Genomic DNA, 25,095 nt, shown 5'->3' with positions numbered 1-25,095 from the left:
TACATCTTTTCAATCTTTCCTCATACTCGACATTCCAGAGGTCAGAAACTACCTTAGTCAGTCGCCTTTGGACCCTTTCCAACATCTCTTCATCCTTCTGAAAACCAGGTGACCAAATCTGAGCACAATAGTCCATGTGTGGCCTAATCAAAGCCTTATACAATGGAACAAGAATCTCCCTACTTCTACACGTCAGTGTCTTCTGCATCATTCCCAGAAGCCTTTGTGTTGTCTTCACAATCAATTTTGGCTATGTGTCCCCCTAAATTTCAGATCCTCATCCACTATCACTCTCAGATCTCTTATTTCCTCTACTTCCAACCATATATTCTCACCAAGCATAAATTCTGCATCCCATCTTTGTTTTCCAAATTTTAAAACCTTACATTTTGCAACATTGAACTCGCATCCACATTTGCTTGCCCAATCACTCAATTTCTTCAAGTCTTCTTGCAAGGCCACAACATCTTCACTACTCTTTATGGTTCGTCCCAACTTTGCATCATCTGCAAACAACTGAATATCTCCATCCAAATCTTCGCCAATATCATTAATATACAAGTTAAATAGTAATGGCCCTAAAACAGATCCCTGAGGCACTCCACTAGTGACTTTCCTTTTCCTGGATATTGCACCCCCATACACAACTTGTTGATACCTATCAGATAGCCAGTCTCCAATCCAATGCACTAATCTAATATCCAACCCCATCTGCTCTAGTTTGACTGTCAACTTATCATGAGGTACTCTATCAAAAGCTTTTGCAAAATCCAAGTATATTACTGTGTATCCTTCTCCTCTGTCCAAGGAAGCAGTCACTTTATTGTAATAAGTAAGTAGATTACTAAAACATGACCTCTCTTTAGCAAATCCATGCTGTCCATCAAAGATTATACCATTGTTGTCAACCCAACTCTGGATCCTAGTTCTCACAAGCTTCTCCAACAACTTAACCACAACACCTGACACACAGATAGGCCTATAGTTTGATGCTTGAGTTCGATCACCTCCTTTATGAAGTGGCACAAACTTGCCCTCCTTCCATTCTTTAGGGACTTGACCAAGTGCAAGACTCGTATTTAAAAAATATGTCAAGGCAGGTGTCAACTCTCTGGCACATTCCTTCAGAATATGCGGTGATATATTATCAAGTCCCACAGCCTTATTTACATCTAGTTTACTCAACTCCCCAAACACCTCTTTCTCACTTACAGTCAGTCTCTCCTCCCCATCATCAACTGCTCTTAATCTCTCCATGAAGTCTCATTCACAAGATTGAAAGATCTTTATGAACTGCTCATTAAGTATCTCCACCACACATTCTGCAACAGCTGTCTTTATACCATTTCCTCCAATCAATGTCATCCTTCCATAATCATTCTTTCTTTTGCTGGCTACATATCGAAAGAACTCCCTAGGATTCTTTTTAGCTTCATTAGCTAACTGCTGTTCATACCTCTCTTTAGCTACTCTCACCAACCAAGTCACTCTCCTTGCCTGGTCTTTGTAGACCTTATGAAATTGGTTACTTCCACTTCTCTTATGCTGCTTCCACAATGCCCTTTTTCTCTGTATTGCATGCTTAATCTCTTTATTCATCCATCTCACACCTACCTTATTTAACCTTCTCACCCGTGGTATACATTTAGACATTGCATCCACTAAATATTTTTTGAAAATCCCCCAAGCTACATTGATCTCTTTTCCAGCTAACTCCTCATTCCATGCTACACCTGCAAGCTGTCTCCTGAGCTCTTCATAATCACCCCCCTTGTAGTTCCACATATACCCTTTTTTCACAGAGGTCCTTGCACTGCTGGCAACCACCCAAGTAATCACCTCATGGTCACTTTCACCAATTGGTGGATGATTTGATACCTCATTGATAATTACATCCTCCGATGAGATCACCAAATCCAAGACCCTTAATCCTCTTGTGCCCTCTGTTACATACTGTCTGAGGTGGTTATCCCTCAAAAACTCAAGAAACTCATTTTCTTTACTTCCAGTTGCTATCTCTTCATTCCAGTCTATATTGCCATAAATAAATCACCCATAATGATCACCCTTTTCTTATTTGCTTGGCTTATTTGACTATACATTTCACTATCACCACCATCCACATTACCAGGTCTATAACAACATCCCACCAAGTATTTGATTCTATTCACCTCTATCTCACACCATACTGCCTCAAAACCACTGGCCCCATTTCCCTCTTGCATCTCTACCTTGTATGGACATAACTCTTTCTCTATCATCAATAGCACTCCCCCTCCCTTTTTACCCCTTCTATCCTCACGAAACACATCATACCTTTCCATCTCTATTCCTGTCAGGATGTCATCCTCATCTAACCATGTCTCACTTATTCCGACAATCTCTGGGTGCACAGACGCAATTAGTGCAACCATTTCATCCGCCTTGTTTCTTATTCTTCTAGCATTGGTATACAAACACAACAACTCATTTTTGGATCTACAGCTAGTTCCACTGATACCACTCACTCGATGTGATCTCTCCATGCTGGACTGGAGCCTTTCCCTTTCTGCTTCTTCATTTTAGAACCCTTTGCAATTCCATCTGTTTCCTTTTGATCCCTGATCATCCCATTACTTTCCTGCCTACACATGCTCTCACCTCCTCTTGGAGCATCCACCTTTTTCACGCTGTGTATCCCTGTCCACCCTGAGCCTCCCCATTTCCCTGCTCCTCTTGCACACCCATTCTCTCATTTTCTATACTCATACCACTCACTTCCCCATTCGTTTGCACTCCTTCAATCTCTCCTGTCTTACTCTCCTGCTCTTCCACATCACTCCCCTCTTGATCTGATTCATTCTCTCTATTCACTTCTCCACTTTCCAGCAGCAGTCTCTCCAAGCGACTCACACCATAACCACTCAAATGCAGTCCATCACTCCCGTACAGCTCACTTCGTCCCTCAAACTCATTCCACACATTAACAAACTGTACTCCCATCTCCTCACACATTTCAGCCAGAATATCATTCATAATCCTTGCTCTCCGCCTCATTTCACCACAGTCATACCTAGGCAACACACTGACCACCCTTCCTGTCACACTATTCTCCTTTATCTTTCCACGCAGTCTCCTGACATTCATTTTGACATGCTCTTTGTATTGTGTAAGCCTGATTAAATAATAAAAATCTTGCCGTTACCATTTTTGTTTGAAGATTTACATTCTCTTCGTTACCATTAGAGAATGGTAATAACGTTTGTATTTAAGATACTGCATGTGGACATTGAAACTGAGTATATATGAGAATTGCATGTTTTTGCAATTCTCATATATACTCAGTTATATACACAGAATTGCAAATGAAGAGAAGGAATAAGCAATTCTATTGTTAATGAAGGAAATGATATATCAGCAAAATTTAAGGATAGTGAGAAGGGATCATTTATGTAATAGAAGAGGGGATGAAGAAAAGAAAATGCCAAATTATTATTTTGTCTCTATAGAAGCCTGAAATTCTATTAGCATTTCTAGGTAGTCAAGAACTCATTGTATTAAGCACTTAATAAGTGCTCTAGTGAGAGCACTTGTTAAGTTATAGAGTACCTAGATATTGATCATATCTCTACTTGAAAATATTCACCAAAGATGCACTAAAATGTCAGCTTATCTCAATCAATCACCACACATACACACCCCATGGAAAAAAACTTAGACCTCACATACTTCTTGCCAGTGCCTTTCGTTATTCAGCTTCCAGGAATGATCGAAAAGCTACACTCTAGAAATAATGTTATACCAAAATTATTGATAATTCCAAAACATCTTAGCCTCTTATTTGAATTTTTGATTAAAAGCCTGATTAAAAGTGGTTCTTGTTGTGATGAGAGGAATCCTTATATGGGATTTTACAGTTGAAAGTGAGTTAGCCGATTTCATATGGAGGTAGAAGGGTTTTTTCTCCTGGAAACTCGGGTTTTTCATCCTGCGTACAGACAAATTGTCCTCCAGAACACAAGCAATTTACAGATAAACATAGTGTTGTTGGTGATGATGGACAGTAGATGCTGTTGATGGTAGTAGTGTCGTAGTAGGAGCATTAACTAGTAGTGGAGAGGGCAAAATGTATTCAGCGAAGCAGAGCAGAGTGTCTTCCCATGATGAGTCCTTGGACTCCATAGAGAAGTCACTTAATAATAATAATCATCATTATAATACAGCTGTCTCTCATATATCCAATGGGGATGTGGAAATAGATTGGCTTATCACAGTTGGATAATTGAGAGATTGCTGTATAACCTTAATTTAATTGAGTATCATTTTAACTGAATGTCAGTTATATAGTGCTGTTTCAAGAGTCAAACACTCGTCACTTGGCATGTTAACTCATTCAAAATCTTGTTCTGCAGATTGTAATTTAGAAATAGATGTAATACTATTTGAATGAAAATGATATAATCTAATCATCATCATCATCATGCATATCAAGGATTTAGGCCTAGCATGGCCTGTTCCAGGTCTTAGAAGTTATCATTGAATCGTTTAAGAGGACGTCCTGGTTTTCTTTTTCCTATTGGCTTGTACTTTAAGGCTTGTTTTGGTAATTGTTCTGTTTTCATTCTTTGAACATGTTCCATCCATTTATGTATATATTTTTTAATTATTTCTATTACTGATTCTTGGTTTAATTCTTTCATAATTTCTTCATTTCTTTTGTGATCAAATAGAGTATACTTTGCAGTTTTTCTCATAAACTTCATTTCTGCTGTTATTAATCTTTTGTTTGTCTTTTTGTTTTATTGTCAAGATTTCACTTCCATACAATAAGACTGGTAGGGCTAATGTATTGTACTTTTAGTCTGGTTTGTTTTTGAACTAGGTTTGGTTTAAATATAGAGTTAATTACACCTGTTATTTTTAAATATTTTTCAATTTTTATGTTTATGTATATTAAGGGTCAAAGCTGTATAACTGAGAGGAGACCTTCACATAGCCTTTAAAGGAATGCGGAGAACCAACCAGGGCTTCTAACCTAATGTCCAGTCCTCACCTTCTCGTGGTGCATCCTGTTGGATATCTACTTGGATACTGAAAGAACAAGGATGGGCTGGCAATTTGGGATTTAGCAGACCAAATTGTATTCTTATTGGCTTAAACCAAAATACAAAATGATGGTACAACATGACAAAATTTCAATGGGACGTCACCTGGTTTTTTGCCAGGGAACCAGGGTGAACAGCAAAAAGTCAGCTACTGGCACAAACCCTAAAACACACCTCAACTCAATATCACCAGAGTTGAAGATCGGTACTATCAACATAAAAAGCTTGAATGGAAAAGAAATGGAGCTAGCTGAGGAATTAGATAAGTACCAGATCAACATAATAGGGGTGACTGAAACAAAAAAAGACAAAAACTGGTTAGATCTTTCTGAGCATAAATACAAAATGTTATATTCAGGAATGACAATCAAGGAAAAGAAGGAGTAGCCATAGTATTCAACACTAAATAGATGGCATTGGTGTAGATGATGAAGTTAGTTGCAGTTGGTGGAATGGTGAAGACAGAGAGCTGTAGAGTAGGTATCCTCCCTCGATGAGTCTTTGGATACCCTGGAGGTGTTATTTAATAATAATAATAAATACGAAGCTAATCTTCTTGAATGGGAGGCAGTCTCAAGTAGAGTGATGTGTGCAAATATCAGAATGGAAAACTGGACATTGAGACTTATTTGTGCCTATGGTCCCATAGAAGACTATACTAAGGTAGAAGTGGAAGAATTTTTTGAGGATCTAGAGAAAACTACTGACACAATGAAAAGGGAAGCATTAGTCCTTGTTGGGGATCTAAATAGCAGAGTAGGAAGTGATTGTCAGATATACAAAAATATTTTGGGAAAATCTGGAGAAAAGAGCAAGGCTAATAATAATGGCAAATAGCTGTTAGATTTCTGCTCAGGACATGGACTGGTTATTACTAACACCATGTTCCAACATAAAAATGTGCACAAATTCACATGGAGAGAAGAGGCAGGGAATAAGAAAAGTCTCATTGACTATGTTATTGTCGATAGTGATGTTTTCTCCCTAGTGCAGGACAGCAGAGTGTACAGAGGATTTGAAATTGGAAGCGATCACTGTTTAGTCTTGAGCAGGATAAAATTGAATTTCATATTGAAAAGAATGACATGTAAGAAAGTTTTAAAGTGAATAAAAGTTGAGCAGCTCTCAGATGTGAACTTTAGACTAAAATACACAAAGATTACTGCAATAAAAATGAAAGAGTTTGAGAACAGGACTCCATGTTGGACACAGGAAATAAAAGAGGCAGTGAAGGAAAAGAAGAAAGCATATCAAAAATTCCTGGCAAATAAGTCAGCTTGTGCTCTTAGAGAATACAGAGACAAATGCAAGAATGCTAAACACTGTGTAAAACTACCTAAACAAAAGTCATGGGAGGACTTTGGCAAGAATATAGAAAATAAATATCAAGAAGGTGGCAAAATGTTCTGGAGATTGTTGAAGAAGCTCGGAAATGGCGGAAAGAGTGCTGTAAAAGGAATTAGAGATGATAAAGGTGACATGAAAACAGGAGAAAAAGATATGCTTGAAGTATGGAGTAATTACTTTGAAAAACTGCTAAATGAAACAAGCAGTGATGACAGCACAGTGGTAAAAATCGCTGACCAGGTATGCAGCCAGGAATACATATCCATACTTGAAGTAGAAAAAGCCATCAAAGGCTTAAAATGTGGAAAGGCTGCAGGAGTAGATGATAATCGACCAGAAATGCTGAAGTATGGTGGTATAAAAGTCTTACAGTGGCTGCACTGCATAGTTCAGAAGGCGTGGACAGAGGGACGAATTCCCAATGATTGGAGTAGAGCTCTCATAGTACCCATATATATAAAAAGGGAAATAAAACTGAATGTGAGAATTAGAGGTATTTCCATACTAAGTGTTCCTGGTAAGATATATGCTAGTATACTTGAGAAACGGTTGAGAAGAATTGTGGAAGAAAAGCTTGCTGAAGAACAAACTGGATTCATGCCAAATAGAGGCTCTCAGGATCAAATTTTCACTTTACGACAAATAGTCAAGAAATCATGGGAATATAACAAAGATCTGTATTTAAGTTTTGTCGATCTGAAAAAGGCATATGACAAGGTGCCAAGAGAGAAGTTATTCAATACGCTACAGTTGTGTGGTGTCAATGGGGCATTATATCAAGCAATATTTAGTCTTTATTTGAGTTGTAAATCAGCAGTTAGAATTGAGGTAAGTACAGGAAGATGGTTTAATGTTAAATGTGTTGTGAGACAATGAGTTACATTATCAGCTCTGTTATTTTTTTATCTAAGTGGATTGAATTATAAAGGAAAGTGGTATTAAACCTGATATTAAAATTGGAGATGTTAATATCAGCTGTTTGCTTTATGCAGATGATGTTATACTTCTAAATAAATCTGCTACAAATCTGCAAGATTCCCTGACTAAAATGAATAACTGTTGTAATAGATATGGTATGAAGGTCAGCAATAAAAAGACAAAGACAATGAAAATAGGCAGAATCGTTGAAAATGTCAACTGTGTTGTGAATGTAGAATCTGTGGAACAAGTAAAACATTTCAGCTACTTAGGCATGATTTTTAGTGAAGATGGTAAATTAAATATGGAAATAGACAACAGGATCAACAAAGCTGGTATGGTAGGAAGTCTGTTGAATAAATTCATATGGAATAAGAGAGAAATTAGTGGGAACAGTAAATTAGCTGTATACAAGACAGTGTTCAAACCAGTTTTAACTTTTGAATCTGAGAGCTGGGTCAGAAGTAAAACACTTGACCAAAGACTAGAGACTGCAGATATGAGAGTCCTGATAAAGATTATAGGTGTGAACAGATGGCATCAATGGCAACAGCATATTAAAAACGAGAATATTAGGGTAGAACTTGACATTGTCAGCCTCCAGGAATGCGTTAGCAGAGCTAATCTCAGGTGCTATGGTCACTATAACAGAATGGGCAAGGAAAGATTAGTAAAACAAGTGTTCTTTGCCAGGTTGGCAGGAAAACGACCCAGAGGAAGACCAAGATATAGATGGATTGATATGGTACAAAGTGCCTTAGACGATAGAAATATAAGATCTGATCATGTTGGAGTCTTGACAAGTAACAGACTGATTTGGAGGAAAATTGTAGATAGGAAGTTAGTAATGATGTAAATTTTTCATGTAGTACTATCATATCCTGTACACCCATTGAGGGTAAATGGCACGAATTTGATGACGGCGACGTTTATATCTTTTTCATTTTCATATGTTATCATACATCCTTGGTAGTTAAATGAATTCACCTGTTCTGAGATCTTGTTATCTATTAGTATCTTAGTTCTTGCTGGATCGTGTCCTTTAACCATGCTACCGGCCTAGAGGTATATATATATATATGTCCAGGTTACCATGGATGCGAAGTGCATAATAAAATTGCATTATCATTGACATTGCATAGAAATATATGATGGATACGAAGCGTATGAGGATGCGTATTTCATCCATAATGGCCGGTAAGGTGGTTAAAGGCCATAGCTTTTGATGCTTCTGTTGATATTATCATACCATAATCTTTGGCTATCTCATTTAGATCTAAAATAGTTTCTGTAAATTATCTTCAGAATTTGCAATTATTATTTGGTTGTCAGCAAAAAGGAGAGTGTTTAAGTTCACAGTAGGAGAAAGTTTAATACCTTGATGGAAATTTTTATTCCATTTTGTTATTATTTCATTTAGGTAAATATTAAAAAGAATTGCTGAGAGTGGACATCCCTGTCAGGTCCCTTGGTTTTTCTCTCTCGTATATGATAGCTCATGATTTAATCTTATTTGTATTTGATTATTTTCATATATACTTATGATAGCTTTTAGGATATTATTTGGTATTTGTCTTTCATTTAATATGTTAAATAAAATGCTTCTTTTAACTTTGTCAAATGCTTTTTCAAAGTTAATAAATGCAATATGTGTTTCTAAATTGTATTCTCTTCTTCTCTCTATTATTAATTTTAGGCAAAAGGCTGGGTCTATAAATGATTGTCCTTTTCGAAACCCATTCTGTACTTCTAAAATAAAGTTTTTGGAATATTTCATTAGTTTGCTATTTAAAATTCTGCTATGTATTTTGTGACATGAATTTAGTATGGTTATACCTCTATAGTTTTTAGGGTCATCTCTATTACCTTTTTTTAAAGATAGGAATCACAATTGCTTTTTTCCATTCTATTGGGAGGTTACCAATTGGATAAATTTTATTTTAAAATAATAGGAGTCTTTCTTTGAATCTTTATCTTGCATATTTATACAGTTCTGAACTTAGCTTATCTTCTCCAGGTGATTTTCTGTTTCTTGTTTCTTTCAGGCTGATTTCTAATTCTTCTTTAGTTATTTCCTTTTCATTTTCACTAAGTGTTTGCTAGTTGTCTTTTTTAAAATATTTATCTGTCCACAATTCTGTCTAGAAATTTAGAAATTCTTCTAATTTCAATTTGGTGTTTAATTTTATGTTTTCTTTAGTATCTGCATTTAGGTGTTTCAAAATCTTATACATATTGGGTCTTATTTTATATAAATCATATTCTAGATTAGAATCGAATTTGTTCCATGATTCTCTGTCTTTTTCTGACTTCTCTTTTAGCTATGGCTCTTATTCTTTTATATTCTATTTTATCTTCTAATCTTTTACTGCTTAACCATTTGTGATAGGCTACTTTTTTCTTTTTGATTATTTCTTTGATTGTATCATCCCAGATCTTCAGTTTTTTCCTTTTATTGAATTTTTTGGTCTTTCCTAAGCTTTCATTTGCTGCTGCATTTAGTATCATTTTTATATTGTCATTCTATTTCTTTTTCTTCGTTTTGTTTTCTTTTATCTAGATATTGGTTAATTCTTTGTTCATATAGCCATTGTATATTTGTGTTATTTAATAGTCTAGTTTTATAAACAAATGTTTTAAATTTTATTTCTGTTCTTGTTACTTGTAGCCATTTAGGTGGTAATCTTAATTTTATTTTAACGAGGAAGTGGTCACTGCTTATTTCATATCCTCTGTGAACTCTAACATCTAACGAAAACTTTGTCTTTTCATTTAATATAATCGAATATTGATTTCCATCCTCTTGCTGCCCAGGTATATTTATGTATGTCTTTATGTTTATAGAAAGAATTCATTATTTTTAGGTTATTATAAACCGAAAAGTCAATCAATTTTTTACTATTCCTGTTTAGAGTATGTTCTCCATATATTCCTATATTATTATTAATTTTTGTGTTTCCAATTCTTGCATTTAAGTCTCCTGCTAAAATTACATAATCATTTTTATTTATTTTGTTATATATATATTGTAGTTTAATCGAGTATCATTTTAACTGAATGCCAGTTATATAATGCTGTTCCAAGAGTCAAAAACTCATCACTTCACATGTTAACTCATTGAAAATCTTGTTCTAATGATTGTAATTTAGAAATAGATGTATTACATCTATTTCTAAATTATTTGAATGAAAATGATAGGCTAATCTATAGAATAATCCAATCACATATGGCTAAGCTTGTCAATCATATATCATTATGACAAGCTTAGGTGACAGCTTTGAGCTATAGCATGGAATGAAGAATTGTCTAGAACAGAAATAAAGGCTGTTAAGGGATACTTAACAGCATCAGTGTGCGAAATTTCAAATTCCAAAGGTCAAAAGGCTCAATGAAGTAGTTGTCAAATGGATCGATGAGGGGATTAAGCATTAAATCTAGAAGAAGGCACTTTGGAGACAGCATAAGATAAATAATGGTAATAATCAGTTACACGTAAACTATATATCAATAAGGCAATAGGATTTGATGCAATGTTCCATGCAGTTGGCATCAGCCTTGGCATACCTGTTTAACAAGTCTTACAACAGCACAAGTCTTGAAAGGTGGTGAAAGGAAGGTAAGATTGTTCCACTTCACAAAGTAAGGCTACAAATTATAGACCACTCTGTATATCTGGAACTTCTGTTATCTATTACAGAACTTCTATTATAGGCCAGTCTGTTATATCTGAACTTCAGGTTACTGTTGCCACCACTTCTGGGTCTCTCATCTTCTTTACCTCCTTTGAAATTTACCACTAAGTGTTACACTTTGCATCCCATCCTTGCTACCAAATTTCACAACCTTACACTTTGCAACATTAAACTAGAAGTTCCACTTGCATCCTCTTTTAAGACCACAATGTCATCTGTCCTCATTGTTCTCCTCTGTTTTGCATTATAATTATTATTAATGCCAGACCTCCATTGAGTCAGACCAATTTTGAACGCAGTTAATAGTTGGAAGAGAATCAATCGTTCTATGCTGTTGGCAAACTCTTCCTTGATGGGTCTTTGGACTCCCTGGAAGTGTCACATAATAATAATAATAATTGCAGGAGGTAGATACTGTCACACACAGATTATCAAACCATGCCTTAAAATTTATTCAATGCTTCCACATTCACCTCACTCTCAGACAATGCATTCCACTCACTCCTTTGCTCACACCACCTTTATACAGTTTCTGGAGATGGTCTCTTGTTCTATCTCTACACTTTTATTCTGTGAAGAATTTATTCCATGTTACCTGGTAAGAACTCTTGATCATCTTATGTATATCTCTTGCTCCTGTTCTCAAGGGTTTGAAATTGCATTCCCTCAATCTGTTTTCATACCCCATATTCCAAAGACTTACCACCTTTTGCAAGTCTTCTCAGAATCCTTTCTAACATATACTCATCACCATTAAAACCGGGTGACCAAATGTGTGCACAGTAATCCATGAGTCATTATACACCTCCAAATCAAAAAATTAGAATAATCAAAGAAAATGTGTTGAATGATTTGCATTTCTCATTTATTTCATAAAAAATAATTATTACCAAATATGAATTAGCATCATCTAAATCTGAGTACTTTGTAGACTATATAACGATGTAAACACATAAAAATGTAATATAAATGATAAGAAAATTGTTATTTGAAAACATTCGCAAAATTAGAATAATTTTTAACTTGGTTCAAAATAAATGCACATAAACAGTCAAAGGGTAACAACATGATAATTAGTACTTTTTGTATTCCCCCTTAGCTTTTATGGCAGTTTGTAAATGGTTCGGCATATTATTTACTGGTGGTTCAGTCTTTTTTTTTTTTATCAAAACATGCCCATTTAGTTCATTTTTGTCTCTTGGGGCAACTTCCAGAAGATATTTTTTTCATAATTCTCCACAAATTCTCAATGGGGGGGTTTGAATCTGGTGAGTTTACCAGCAAAGGAATTACATTGATTTGCCTTTCCTTCAGCCATCTAGTAGTGGTCTTGGAAGTCTGACAAGAAGCTGAATTTTGCTGAAAAAGGAAATTGCCATCATATAAGCCTTCTGATACTGATAACATAAAATGCTCAAGAATTTTTTGTAATTGACTCTTTTGGATTCGACTCTACCTTCCTGGACTCTCTGCGGTCATACAAGCCCATACCATGACAGAGGTTGCAAATTTCACCGAACGTTTCATGCATTCTTTATCAAATACTTCTTGCTTAAGATGTCAAACACATATCCCTTGATGATCACGGGACACACAAAATACTTTCATAGCTAAAAAGTACCTTTTTCCAATCCTCTTGATCCCACAACAGTCTTTGCTTAAACCATCACACTCTAGTTGCTTTTTGCTTGGAAGTCATAAGCAGCTTCATCTTAGGCAGACACTATTTAAAACCCAATTTGTGAAGTCATCTCAATGTCATGGATTCAGCATCTCTTGTGAAAATACCTTACACTTCAGAAATGATTTTTTCTTCATGATATTCTTTGATTTCCTCTCATCTCTTGATGTAGTTATTACCTTTTGACTGATATTGCAGCAATTATTTTGAAAACTCTGTGTTTTAATAAATAAAGATATCAGTAATAATAAAGATATCAGTTATTAGAAGACTGTCTCAATACTCTACTCATGCTTGCGTGAGAACATTTCAATTCCTTAGCTGTAAACTGTTGAGTTTGGCCTTCTTTATGTAGACACACTGTACAAAACTTATTAGCATCGGATATGTCACTCGTTTGACTCATGTTTAGCAGATGATTAACTGAAATCCACGCACAAATGCTTCCTCATACAAGCCAGTCCTGCAGCTACAGAAATATATGCTATTTCTATGCTCTCCTCAAAACCAATTGAAAAATTTGGAATATTCTAATATTTTGAACCATGTTAAAAATTATTCTAATTTTGTGAATGTTTTCAAATAACAATTTTCTTATAATTTATGTTACATTTTTATGTGTTTGCATGGTCATAATTAAAAGTACGTAGATTTAGATGGTGCTAATTCATATTTGCTAATAATTATTTTCTATGCAATAAATTAGAATTGCAAATCATTCAACACATTTTCTTTGATTATTCTACTTTTTTGATTCAGAGATGTACAATTATTATTATGGGCAACTCCAAGGAGTCCTTCGACTCATCGAGGGAGGTCCTAAACATCATGTCCATCACAACTATTCGACATTCACACAGTAATTATCATACTTTGCCTTGAACTCATTCACTGTCATAGCACCCACAACAGACTCTGGCAGCTTATTCCACTCATTCACCACTCTAAAAGTAAAAATTCAGCTCTAACACCCTCCCTTACTAACCACACTCTTGCCCAGCTTCCATGGATGTCCCCTAGTCCTCCCACCACCAGTCCTGTTCTGAAAAATATCCTCTGAATTAATCCTATAGAAACCTCTTCAGCAATTTAAATGTCTCAATCATATCTCCCCTTTTCTGTCTATTAACCAATTTCTGCAATCCACAAATCTTCAACCTGTTTTCATAAGGTTCATTCCATAGACCTATCGTCTTGGTCACTCGCCTTTGAATCCGCTCTACCTCCTTCCCATCAAGAAGAAACCTAGGTGACCAGATCTGGGCACAGTAGTCGAGATGGGGTCTTATCAAGGCTCGATACAGAGGAATAATAACTTGCTTATCTCTGCTCGTCAAAGTATTCTTCAGCATCCAAGTGATTTGATGTGCTGATTTAGCCACTTTTGCGATGTGTCCCCTATACTTCAACTCCCTATCCACCAACACTCCCAAGTGACAATGGAACATTAACTCTTTATTTCTGCATTTCAAGGTCCTCTGCATTATTGCCGTTTGATGTGATTCATTTTGTGCAGTGTAGCCAATGAACCTCAGTTCTCCTTTAAAGCCATAACATGTACTGGGCTCCTTAATGTGCTCTCCAGTTTTTGCATCATCTGCAGACTGTATCCAGTTAAACCTGTTTCAGTATCATTAATACACAGGGTGAACAATAGTAGGTCCCAAAACAGAATTTCAGAACAGCCAGGAGTCTGTTCTGAAATTCCTTGAAATAAAAGTTACCCCTAGTGACTTTTCTCTTTCAGGAAACTACACCCCTGTATTCAACTTGCTTCTATTACCAGACAGCCAGCTGTCTAGTCTGTCATCCAATCCTATCCATTCTATTTAGCTACCAGCTTGTGTGGCAATCTATGAAAAGCCTTTGGAAAATCTAAGCATATCACTGTATCTCCTCTGTCCAATGCATTTGCCACATTGTTATAGTACATATGCAGATTTGTAAAATATGACTTCCCTTTAACAAATCCATGCTGACAATCATAGAGAATACTGCTGTTAACCCATTTCTGTATCCTTGCTCTCACTGATCTCTCCATTACTTTAACCACAACTCAAGACATGCATTTCTATAAAATGTAATTTATAGAAAGTAAGAAAAAACATGATTTTGAAAACCAGCAGTATAAATTTACATGCTTTACTAATGTTTGCATTACAACTTTAGATTAGGAAACAGTTCAGGAAAAGAGAAGTGTTATTATTATTATTATTTGCAATAATTGGCAGTACTGTTTGCATTTTGATAAATTTAATTTATTTTTGATAGCTTAGCCTAAATGGTGAGTGAATGTGGAGTTTTGTGTGTTGGCAAAGTTTTTCATAAGATTTGTAGCTTGCATTGAATGACACAAAATGACAGAGTGAGGTCATTGCTTCTCACAGCATGAAGATCAATGGCAGTTAATTAATGCAATTAATGGCAGCCTTCTCCAAAAGGGATCACTGTCATGACTGCAGTACATATTTGTAGAGAATGTGGAGAATGTACCCATGAAGAAATGGAACAAGAAAAGTGAGAAGATATGCATCTGTATTTTATTGCAGTATTTGTTGGATTGCAAAATATCAGTAAATGAGAGTAGCAAATGAGGGAGTGACTGTTAGAAAAAGGGAAAGTAGTTAAGAAAGAAACTGTTAATTAAACTAGCTCCATGTGAGAGATGTATTGTTTACAGAGGAAGTGAAATTTTTTCAGATCATTATTTAGTAGTCTCTAAAATAGAATCCTAGCAAAATGGAGAAAGGGAATAAATAAGAAACAACAAGAAATAAGTATAGGAAGTATATCTATTACAAGAAGAAAGCATTACAATTCTATATCAATCATGATTAACAGATTACCTAAGAGAATCCCAAATCAGTGAAGATATAGAAGAAGAATGAAACATTTTAATAAAGATAATCTGTAAAGGAAGTAAGTACTTGGAAAGAAAAATAAAATATTGAAAAGAAAAACATTAAAAATCTGCAACACAGATATATAAAATGCAATAAAAGAAAAACAAATGACATTACAAATCACTCCTTCAACAACATAGTAAGGAAAAAGAATAAATAGACAAAAGCAAAAGACATAGCTAAAACCATAGTACAGAAAGCTCACCAAGATCCTTGGGACAGATTTATTAATAAAATAGAAGATATACATGGAAGATATGACATAGCCTACAAAATATTAAGGAAATTAAACAATGTAGAAAGAGATACAGCACAAATCAACATAATACAAGAGAAACAATGGATAGAACATTATAATAATTTATGGTATGATGCAAATTTAATAACAGAAAATAATGAAGAAATCAGTACTTATATAGAACAATAAAATTGGAAGAACTAAAAGAAGCAATAAAGATTATCAAAAAATAGAAAATCAACGAGAACTTTGTAAATATGGCAGAGAATATTTACATCAGAGATTCTTGAAATTAATAAATAACTATTGGAGAAAATGTGACGTCCCATCAGATTGGTTCAAAGCTAAGGTTATATCTATATTTAAGAAAGGATAGAGAGATGATTGTGGAAACCACAGTAGAATAAGTTTATTAAATACATGTTACAAAATTTACAGTAAAATCCTGAAAAGACTTGGAAATATTGCAAACAATCTACTCTCAGAAGAACAAAATGGTTTCAGACATGTATAGACAATATTTATGTGGTAAAAGAAATTATTGTAAACAGACAAGAATTTAATTTAGAAACTCATATATGGGCTTTATAGATTATGAGAAAGCTTTTGATAAAATACACAAGGAAAAACGATGTAATAAATTGAAAAAAACAAGGATATCCATTACATTTTGTACAAGCTATATAAAGTTACAAAAATACAGTTAGTTAGATAATAAATTAACAGAAGAAATTGAAATAAATCAGAGTGTCAGGCAGGGATGTAGCTTATCTCCAACTTTATTCCAATATATATATTTATATTGATCAGATTATTAAAATATGGAAAACAGCAATAAAACAAGGTATCCAGTTAACCAGAAGAACTGTTATCAGTACAATGATGACCTTCAAAAATCAGTTTGAGTTAAACAAAATAAGCCAACAATACAATTTAAAAATTTCAGAAAAGAAAACAAAAGTTATGGCATTTAATGGTTGAGATCTTGTTAGATAAAAAATAGTCATAGAAAATAAAATAATAAAATGGATGATGTAACTTAATTCTTTAGGCTGCATAATAATATTAAAGATAGAGATAAAAAAATAAATTTCAGAAAATCTGTGGAACAATCAAAAGAACACTGAATTAAAAAAAAACAACGAGAAGCAACTAAAATTTTATAAAGTAATAGCCACTCCCACTGTATTATTATATGGTTCAGAAACACCTTTACTGTTAAAAAGAAAGATGGAAGTAAAATACAAGATGCAAAGATGGAATTTTTCCAAGCTATTAAAGGATACACAAAATTGGACCATATAAGAAATGAAGACAGATAAGAACTGGATATTTATGACATAAATGAAAAGATCAAGAAATATAGAGGGAAATGGAAAGAACATCTATTTCAGATGGAAAAATGTCAGCTACCAAAAGAGCTGGATAGATAAAGACCAAAGGGAAAGAGAGAGAAGGCCAGTGAAGTCAGAACAGGCAAATGTATAATCCTTCAAGAAAAGGTTCTTGGTTGTATTATTGAGAAGGGATGAGTAAGAAAATAAGTGTTTGAGTATGTAATTAATTGATGGAACAAAATTGAGAGTATGATTGTGGATACAAATAGCATTCCAGTTTAGACTGAAATGATGAGATAACAAGCATGATTATGGAAGAGAAAGCGTGTACGAATGATGTTGCAAAAATAAACATGATTTCAGAAATGAAAAAAAAAAAAAACTACAAATGATAGAACAAAAGTGAGTGACACCACAAGAGAAAGAGAGTGTTACTGTGTAACAGGATGGGTAGTAAGCGTGTTGCCTAGGTATGACTGTGGTGAGATGAGGCAGAGAGCAAGAATTATGAATGATGTGCAAGGAGAGGGGAGTACAGTTTGTTAATGTGTGGAATGAGTTTGAAGGACGAAGTGAACTATATAAGAAAGAGAGACTGCATTTGAGTGGTTATGGTGTGAGTCGCTTGGAGAGACTGCTGATGGAAGGTAGAGAAATGAGTATAGAGAATGAATCAGATCAAGTGGGAAGTGATGTGGAAGAGCAGGAGAGATTGAAGAGATGGTTATGAATGAGGAAGTGAGTGGCACGAGTACGGAAATTGAGAGAATGGATGTGCAAGAGGAACAGGGAAACAGGGAGGCCCAGGGTGGACAGGGATACACAGCGTGAAAAAGGTGGATGCTCCAAGAGGATGTGAGAGCATATGTAGACAGGAAAGGAATGGGATGACCTAGGATCAAGAGGAAACAGTTGGAATTGAAGAGGGTTCTAAAATAAATAAGCAGAAAGGTAAATGGCCCCAGTCGAGCATAGAGAGATCACATCAAATGAGTGGTATCAGTGGAACTAGCTGTAGATCCAGGAATGAGCTGTTGTGTTTGTATACAAATGCTAGAAGTGTAAGAAACAAGGCAGATGAATTGGTTGCACTAATTGAGTCTATTCACCCGAAAATTGTTGGAATAAGTAAAAAATGGTTAGATGAGGGTAACATCCTGACGAGTACTGACAGAAGGGTGTGATTTGTTTTGTGAGGATAGAAGGGGTTAAAAGGGAGGGAGAGTTCTATTGATGATAGAGAAAAAGTTATGTCCATACAAAGTAGAGATGCAAGAGGGAAATAGTATTAGTGGTTTTGAGGTATGGTGTGAGATAGAGGTGAATGGGATGAAATACTTGGTTGGATGTTGTTATAGACCAGGTAATGTGGATTGTAGTGACTATGAAAATGAATATTCAAATTAGCCAAACAAATAAGAAAAGAGTGATCATTATGGGCGATTTTAATTATGGCAATATAGACTGGAATGATGAGATAACAACTGGAAGTAAAGAAAATTAGTTTCTTGAGTTTTTGAGGGATAACTACCTCAGACAGTATATAACAGAGGGCACACAAGGATTTGAGGATCTTGGATTTGGTCATCTCATCAGAGGAGGTAATTATAAATGAGGTGTCAAATCACCCATCAATTGATGAGAGTGACTATGAGGTGATTACCTGGGTGGTTGCCAACAATGTGAGGACCTCTGTAAGAAAAGGGTATGTATGGAACTACAAGGAGGGGGGGGGGTGTTTATGAAGAGCTCAGGAGACAGCTTGCAGGTGTAGCATGGAATGAGGAGTTAGCTGGAAAAGAGATCAATGCAGCTTGGGGGATTTTCAAAAACTATTTAGTAGATACAATGTCGAAATGTATTCCAAGAGTGAGAAGCTTAAATAAGGTAGGTGTGAAATCGATGAATAAAGAGAAGCATGCAATACAGAGAAAAAGGGCATTATGGAGGCAGCATAAGAGAAGAGGAAATAACCAATTCCATGAGGACTACAAAGATCAGGCAAGAAGGGTGACTTGGTTGGTGAAGTGGGAATAACCAATTCCATGAGGACTAAGAAGACCAAGCAGGACGGGTGACTTGGTTAGTGAGAGTACCTAATGTGAGGTATGAACAGCATTTAGCTAATGAAGCCAAAAAGAATCCTAAGAAGTTCTTTCAATATGTAGCCAGCAAAAGAAAGAATGATTATGGAAGGATGACATTGATTGAAGAAAATGGTATAAAGACAGCTATTGCAGATGGTGTGGTGGAGATACTTAATGAGCAGTTCATAAAGGTCTTTCAATCTTGTGAATGTGACTTCATGGAGAGCAGTTGATGATGGGGAGAAGAAACTAGATGTAAATAAGGCTGTGGGACTTGATAATATGTTACCATGTATTCTGAAGGAATGTGCCAGGGAGTTGACGCTGGCCTTGATGTATTTTTTTTTTTAATAGAAGTCTTGCACTGGGTCAAGTTCCTAAGGAGTGGAAGGAGGGCAAGATTGTTCCACTTCATAAAGGAGGTGATAGAACTCAAGCATCAAACTATAGGCCCATCTGTGTGTCAGATGTTGTAGTTGTTAGAGAAGCTTGTCAGAACTAGGATCCAGAATTGGGTTGACAACAATGGTGTTATCTTTAATGGACAGCATGGATTTGCTAAAGGGAGGTCATGTTTTAGTAATCTACTTATTATTATAATAAGGTGATATTATAATACTTATTCTAATACTTACTTATTACAATAAGCTTCCTTGGACAGAGGAGAAGGATACAGAGTAATATACTTTGATTTCACAAAGGCTTTTGATAGATTACCACATGATAAGTTGATAGTCAAACTAGAGTGGATGGGGTTGGATATTGGATTGGAGACTGGCTATCTGATAGGTATCAAGTTGTGTATGGGGGAGTGATATCCAGGAAAAGGAAAGTCACTAGTAGTGTGCCTCAGGGATCTGTTTTAGGGCCATTACTGTTTAACTTGTATATTAATGATATTGGTGAAGATTTGGATGGAGATATTCAGTTGTTTACAGATGATGCAAAGTTGGGACGAACCATGAAGAGTAGAGAAGATGTTGTGGCCTTACAAGAAGACTTGAATAAATTGAGTGATTGGGCACAGGAATGGGGATGCGAGTTCAATGTTACAAAACGTAAGGTTTTAAAATTTGGAAAACGAAGATGGGATGCAGAATTTATGCTTGGTGGGGATATATTGTCAGAGGTGGAGGAAATAAGATATCTGGGGCTGATAGTGGATGAGAATCTGAAATTTAGGGGGACACATAGCCAAAATTGATTGTGAAAACAACACAAAGGCTTCTGGGAATGATGCAGAAGACACTGACTTTGTAGAAGTAGGGAGATTCTTGTTCCATTGTATAAGGCTTTGATTAGGCCACACACAGGCTATTGTGCCCAGATTTGGTCACCTGGTTTTCAGAAGGACAAAGAGATGTTGGAAAGGGTCCAGAGGTGACCGACTAAGATAGTTTCTAACCTCTGGAATGTCGAGTATGAGGAAAGATTGAGAAGATGCAACTTGCAGAGTCTGGTGGACAGGAGGAAGAGGAGGGATATGATAGAGACCTACAAGTTAGTACGGTGTTGTTATAGGATCGATGATGGAGAGGTTCTACAGAGAATAGTGGGAGATCAGGGGAGAACCAGAGGTCATCCCTAGAAACTATAAAGAGGGTGTGAGTAGGGGAGTGAGAAGCAGGTTTTTTTCATGCAGAGTTGTGAATGATTGGAATGCCTTGCCTGAGAGTGTGGTGTCTGCAGAGAATTTGAGTGTGTTTAAAGCATGGTATGATGAGCAGTGTGTATGATAAAAGGACCTCCCAGATGAGTCTTTGACTCCATGGGGTCTTGGGTAATAATAATAATAGGATTTAAGATTTGAAGAGCAAATTAATTGGGATGAGAAATGAGTTGAGGTGCATGTGCAGTGAGATTAGACATTTGGTGGATAGAAATGAAAGAGTGTGCAAAAAGACTAGATTAAAGAAAGTAGACAACAAAAGGTGTTTCATCACTTTTAAGTCATTCACACCTTTTGTTGTCTACTTTCTTTAATGTAAAATTCCAATATTATTAAAGGTGTGGTGTTGAGATGGTCGAGAACAGTGGATGAGCAGGGTGATGATTTGGATATGATAAGTAAATCTGCAAGAGAGCTGGTGGTATTTTTAGGAAAAAAATAATTGGTTAGATAGAAGGAGAATGTGTGTATAGTTATCAGGCAGTTATTGAAGAGAGTGACAGATAGTAGCAAGGCAAGAAAGGTCACTATGTTGTTAAAGTATGAAGATTATGAGCTCACACAGTGAGCAAGGATCTTGAATTGTATGTTGGCAGAGTTGTGTGAGAAGAAAGTATATTAATGTGTGAGATGCATTTCAGGAATTGTACAAAAATGATGAATTGCATTTAAATGGATTTGGTGTGAATAAGATGGAGAGGCTATTGTTAGAAGTAAATATAATGATTGATGTGAACAAGAGATCAGCCTAAGAGGAGATGCAAAAGATCAGGAGAGCAGAATGAGACTGAAGTGCTTGTCAGTGTTGTAGTAGTAGTATGAGAGATGAAGGTGAGAAAACAGGAATACAAGGTGAATATGGAAACTGGAAGAGTTGGGTGGACCGAGAGACACAATATAAGGAGAGCGGATGTTGGAAGCAGTAGTGAATGTGAATATTCAGGAGGGTCAGCATAAGAATGGTACAGCCTGGGATGTAACAGGATTAGTTTAAGCTTCAGGAGATATAAAAAGTAAGAGATGATAATGGTGATTGGACAGGTATGGTGAAATGAAAGCTGAGAGGTAGCATTAGTAGGACTTTGCTAGCATTGATGTCTGTTTGAAATTGCCAGAAACATCAGAATTGTATTAGTCAGATGAAATTGTTTGAATGATTTGAGTTTATATAAAGAACTAGTTTTGGACTAAGTGAAACAGTTGAATGGGGGATATCTTGATGGGATTATCAATGCACAGACACAGTGTAGGGGAGGGGAATGATGCTGATAATAGCAGTGGAATAAAGGCAATATAATGTGTGAGATGGAGGTTGACAGAATAAGACATTTAGTTGGATGTCTTCATATATGCCAGAGGAGGTAAAGAGCAGTGATGAAAAATACATAGGCAACTTGGATCAGTGAACAAGGAGAAGGGTAATCATTATTAGTGATTTCAATTATGGTAATATAGATTATATTGAAAAGATAACAATTATGAATAAGATAAATGAATTTCTTGAATTTCTGTTAGGCATTATGTAAAGGAGGGTACACAAGGACTGAGAGTCTTAGATCTGATATTATCATTAGAGGATGTGATTGATTGGGATGTTGCATTTCCCCTCCAGTTGATGAGTATATGATCATGAGGTGATCACCTAGGTGGTGGCCAGCCATATGAAGAATTCTGTGAGGAAAAGATTTATGTAGAATTACAAGACCTGTGGTAATGAAATGCTTAGGAGACAGCTTGGAGCTACAGTGTATGCGCAATGAGAAGTGGGAAAGAAATGCTAATTGGACAGTGACAAGCGCTATTAACATCATCAATGCGTGAATGTATTCAGAAGGTCATAGGTGAAATAAAGTAGCAATCACATGGACGAATGAAGGAATTGAACAGGAAATTTGGAAGGAGGTGGCCATAGAGGCAGCACAAGTTGAATACTGCTAATAATCAGTTTCATCCACATGGTTAGCCTAGTGGCTTTGCACTTCGTAACCATATGCCTGGTGAAGGAGTGTCCTAGGTTCGATTCCCATCAACGACGTGAGGAGCTTAAGGATCTTCCTCAGCCATGGCCAAGTAAGCCAGTCTTGGGTGTGGACAGCAGGGTTTTTCCCGCCAGTTTATCTGGTGTTTTTCATCCCGCAAGCAGGAGGCAAACCGGTCTGAGGATACACGGATTACAGTCAGGAATACTTACCCAGCCATAGGTCTGATTCGTCAGCCTATGCCGGTTCTGGAACCCGGATAAAATTTGGGGGGGGGGGGGACTAGATGGTACCGTGAACTCCCGTAAAAAGGAGGAACGCAGTATCATCGCACGAAATTTATTTTATTTATCAGTTTCATCAAAAGTACAAAGAGCAGGTGAAGGTGATTCATTGGGTAAGGAAGGTAAAGTGCAGTATGAGCAGAAATTAGCAAATCAGTCCAATAAAAATCATCCAAGAAAGAATTTTTTTCTGTATGTTTTAAGATGATTTTGAGATAACTTGGAGAGAGTGCAGAGGAAGATAAAAACTGTGAGAACTGTACAGTGTTAGTTATGAGGATAGACTGGGGACATACAGACTGCAGAATTTGGTAGATAAGAGAGGTGATATGATTGAGACATATAAAAAGAGAAGTAGTTACAGGGTTGACATTGGGGTGTGTGTGTGGGGGGGGGGTCTTTCGAATGATTGAACAATAGGAAAGAGCAAGGAGAAGCCCATTCCTCACCCTCTTACTTTCTTTCTGAATAAAATGGAACTAGAAGGGTGAGCAGTGGCTTTTTTTTTTGAATGGAGGATGGTTGTACTGTGGAATGCATTGTCTAATTTTGGTGCCTAAAGTTTGGTGAGAGCATGAACAGTTTAAGGAATGGCATCATAGATGTTGTGTTGTTTAAGATGGGTCTTCTGTGATGAGTCTTAGGACTCCATAGAGGGGCTTGAATAATAATAAAGTTAATATCTTGCGGAGTTCATAAAATGTTATTTTCATGTTAAAAATATATCTGCTTTATAATGATAAGATGAAGTATAGTGCTACTGGATTAAATTTTCTTTCTTGTGTTTGAAATTAGAATTTTATGTCAAGATTTTGGAAACTTCTTGAATTTATTTATTTTATGTGTTTGAACAGGTAGGTGGAATTCCTGGCGAGCCTGGACTACCAGGACCTATGGTATGTTTAAACTTTATTATAATTTTATCATGCATAAAAATATGCCGAATTTATATTAATTCTACTAGATCAAAAGTAAACAATTGGATATTACCCTCCATACTGTATTCAGTATCATTAATGTACAAATTGAACACACACACACACACACACATGCCAGCCTGGTTGGTCGAGTGGTTAGCATATCTGCTCTCCATCCAAGAGGCTGTGGGTTCAAATCCTGCATAGACATGGATGTTTGCGATTGTCTTCCACCTTCATACATTCATTCAACCAAATATAGATACACTCTCCCAATATGGACTAGGTCACCATGGCAGTAGTAGACCCAAAACCTCCTACAGTGGGAGAAGCCTTCACCCTGCAGTGGATAGAAAAATAGGCTGTTCATCATCATCATCATATACACACACACACTGATCACTTACCTTCTTTCAGACCTATTTTCTTTATATACTTTCTCACTCAGTTGATCACTATTCTATTCACATCATAAGCCTATTTTGAATCTGATCCTTTTTTCTATCTATAACTTTTCATGTGTTTTTCTATCAGATGCTTATTACAAAATCCAGTAATAATGTGGTATTGCTAGTATTCTGATTGTTGTAACTCTATCATTTTATCACAAACAGGCTTATAAAGCAAGGCTTTAAATACTTAAGTGATATCATGGAGTCATTTCTTTACACAGGTCCTAATATGCTGGTCTACACTACCTTAATCACCATTCCAGAAATAGTGATTACTCTGTAATGCCGCATCTTCTCTAACACTACAGTTGTTTAATGGATCTGTCTTTCCTTACTTTCATATGGAAGCAATGACTTTACAATATTATTCTTTCTGTTTAAGCAAATTTGGTTGCCTAAGACTGTCAAAAACTTGGAAGACTATTATTATAAAACCACTAGGTCCAACTGATTGGATATCAGTTAGAACTGATATTTGTTCTGTTATTTACCTTTCTTCTGTGTGCC

The 25,095-nt window shown here is 35.9% G+C and overlaps 1 protein-coding gene across 5 annotated transcripts in view; it reads left to right on the top strand.

Moving 5' to 3' along the window:
• Nucleotides 1-25,095, top strand: part of LOC150101139 (uncharacterized) — a 916,744-nt gene that overhangs the window by 367,346 nt on the left and 524,303 nt on the right. For all 5 annotated transcript variants that reach the window (XM_090401523.1, XM_090401522.1, XM_090401520.1 and 2 more), the window contains one exon: nt 24,074-24,115. In XM_090401523.1, the coding sequence (XP_090257649.1) occupies nt 24,074-24,115 (42 nt within the window). The remainder of the gene's footprint in view (nt 1-24,073; nt 24,116-25,095) is intronic.

Source organism: Typopeltis vanoorti, chromosome 12 (assembly GCF_054136105.1).
Source record: "Typopeltis vanoorti isolate ZY-2024b chromosome 12, IOZ_Tvanoo_1.0, whole genome shotgun sequence".
Lineage (NCBI taxonomy): Eukaryota > Metazoa > Arthropoda > Arachnida > Uropygi > Thelyphonidae > Typopeltis > Typopeltis vanoorti.
The sequence above is the reverse complement of the archived record's forward strand: the minus strand, read 5'-3'. Positions and strand labels throughout refer to the sequence as shown.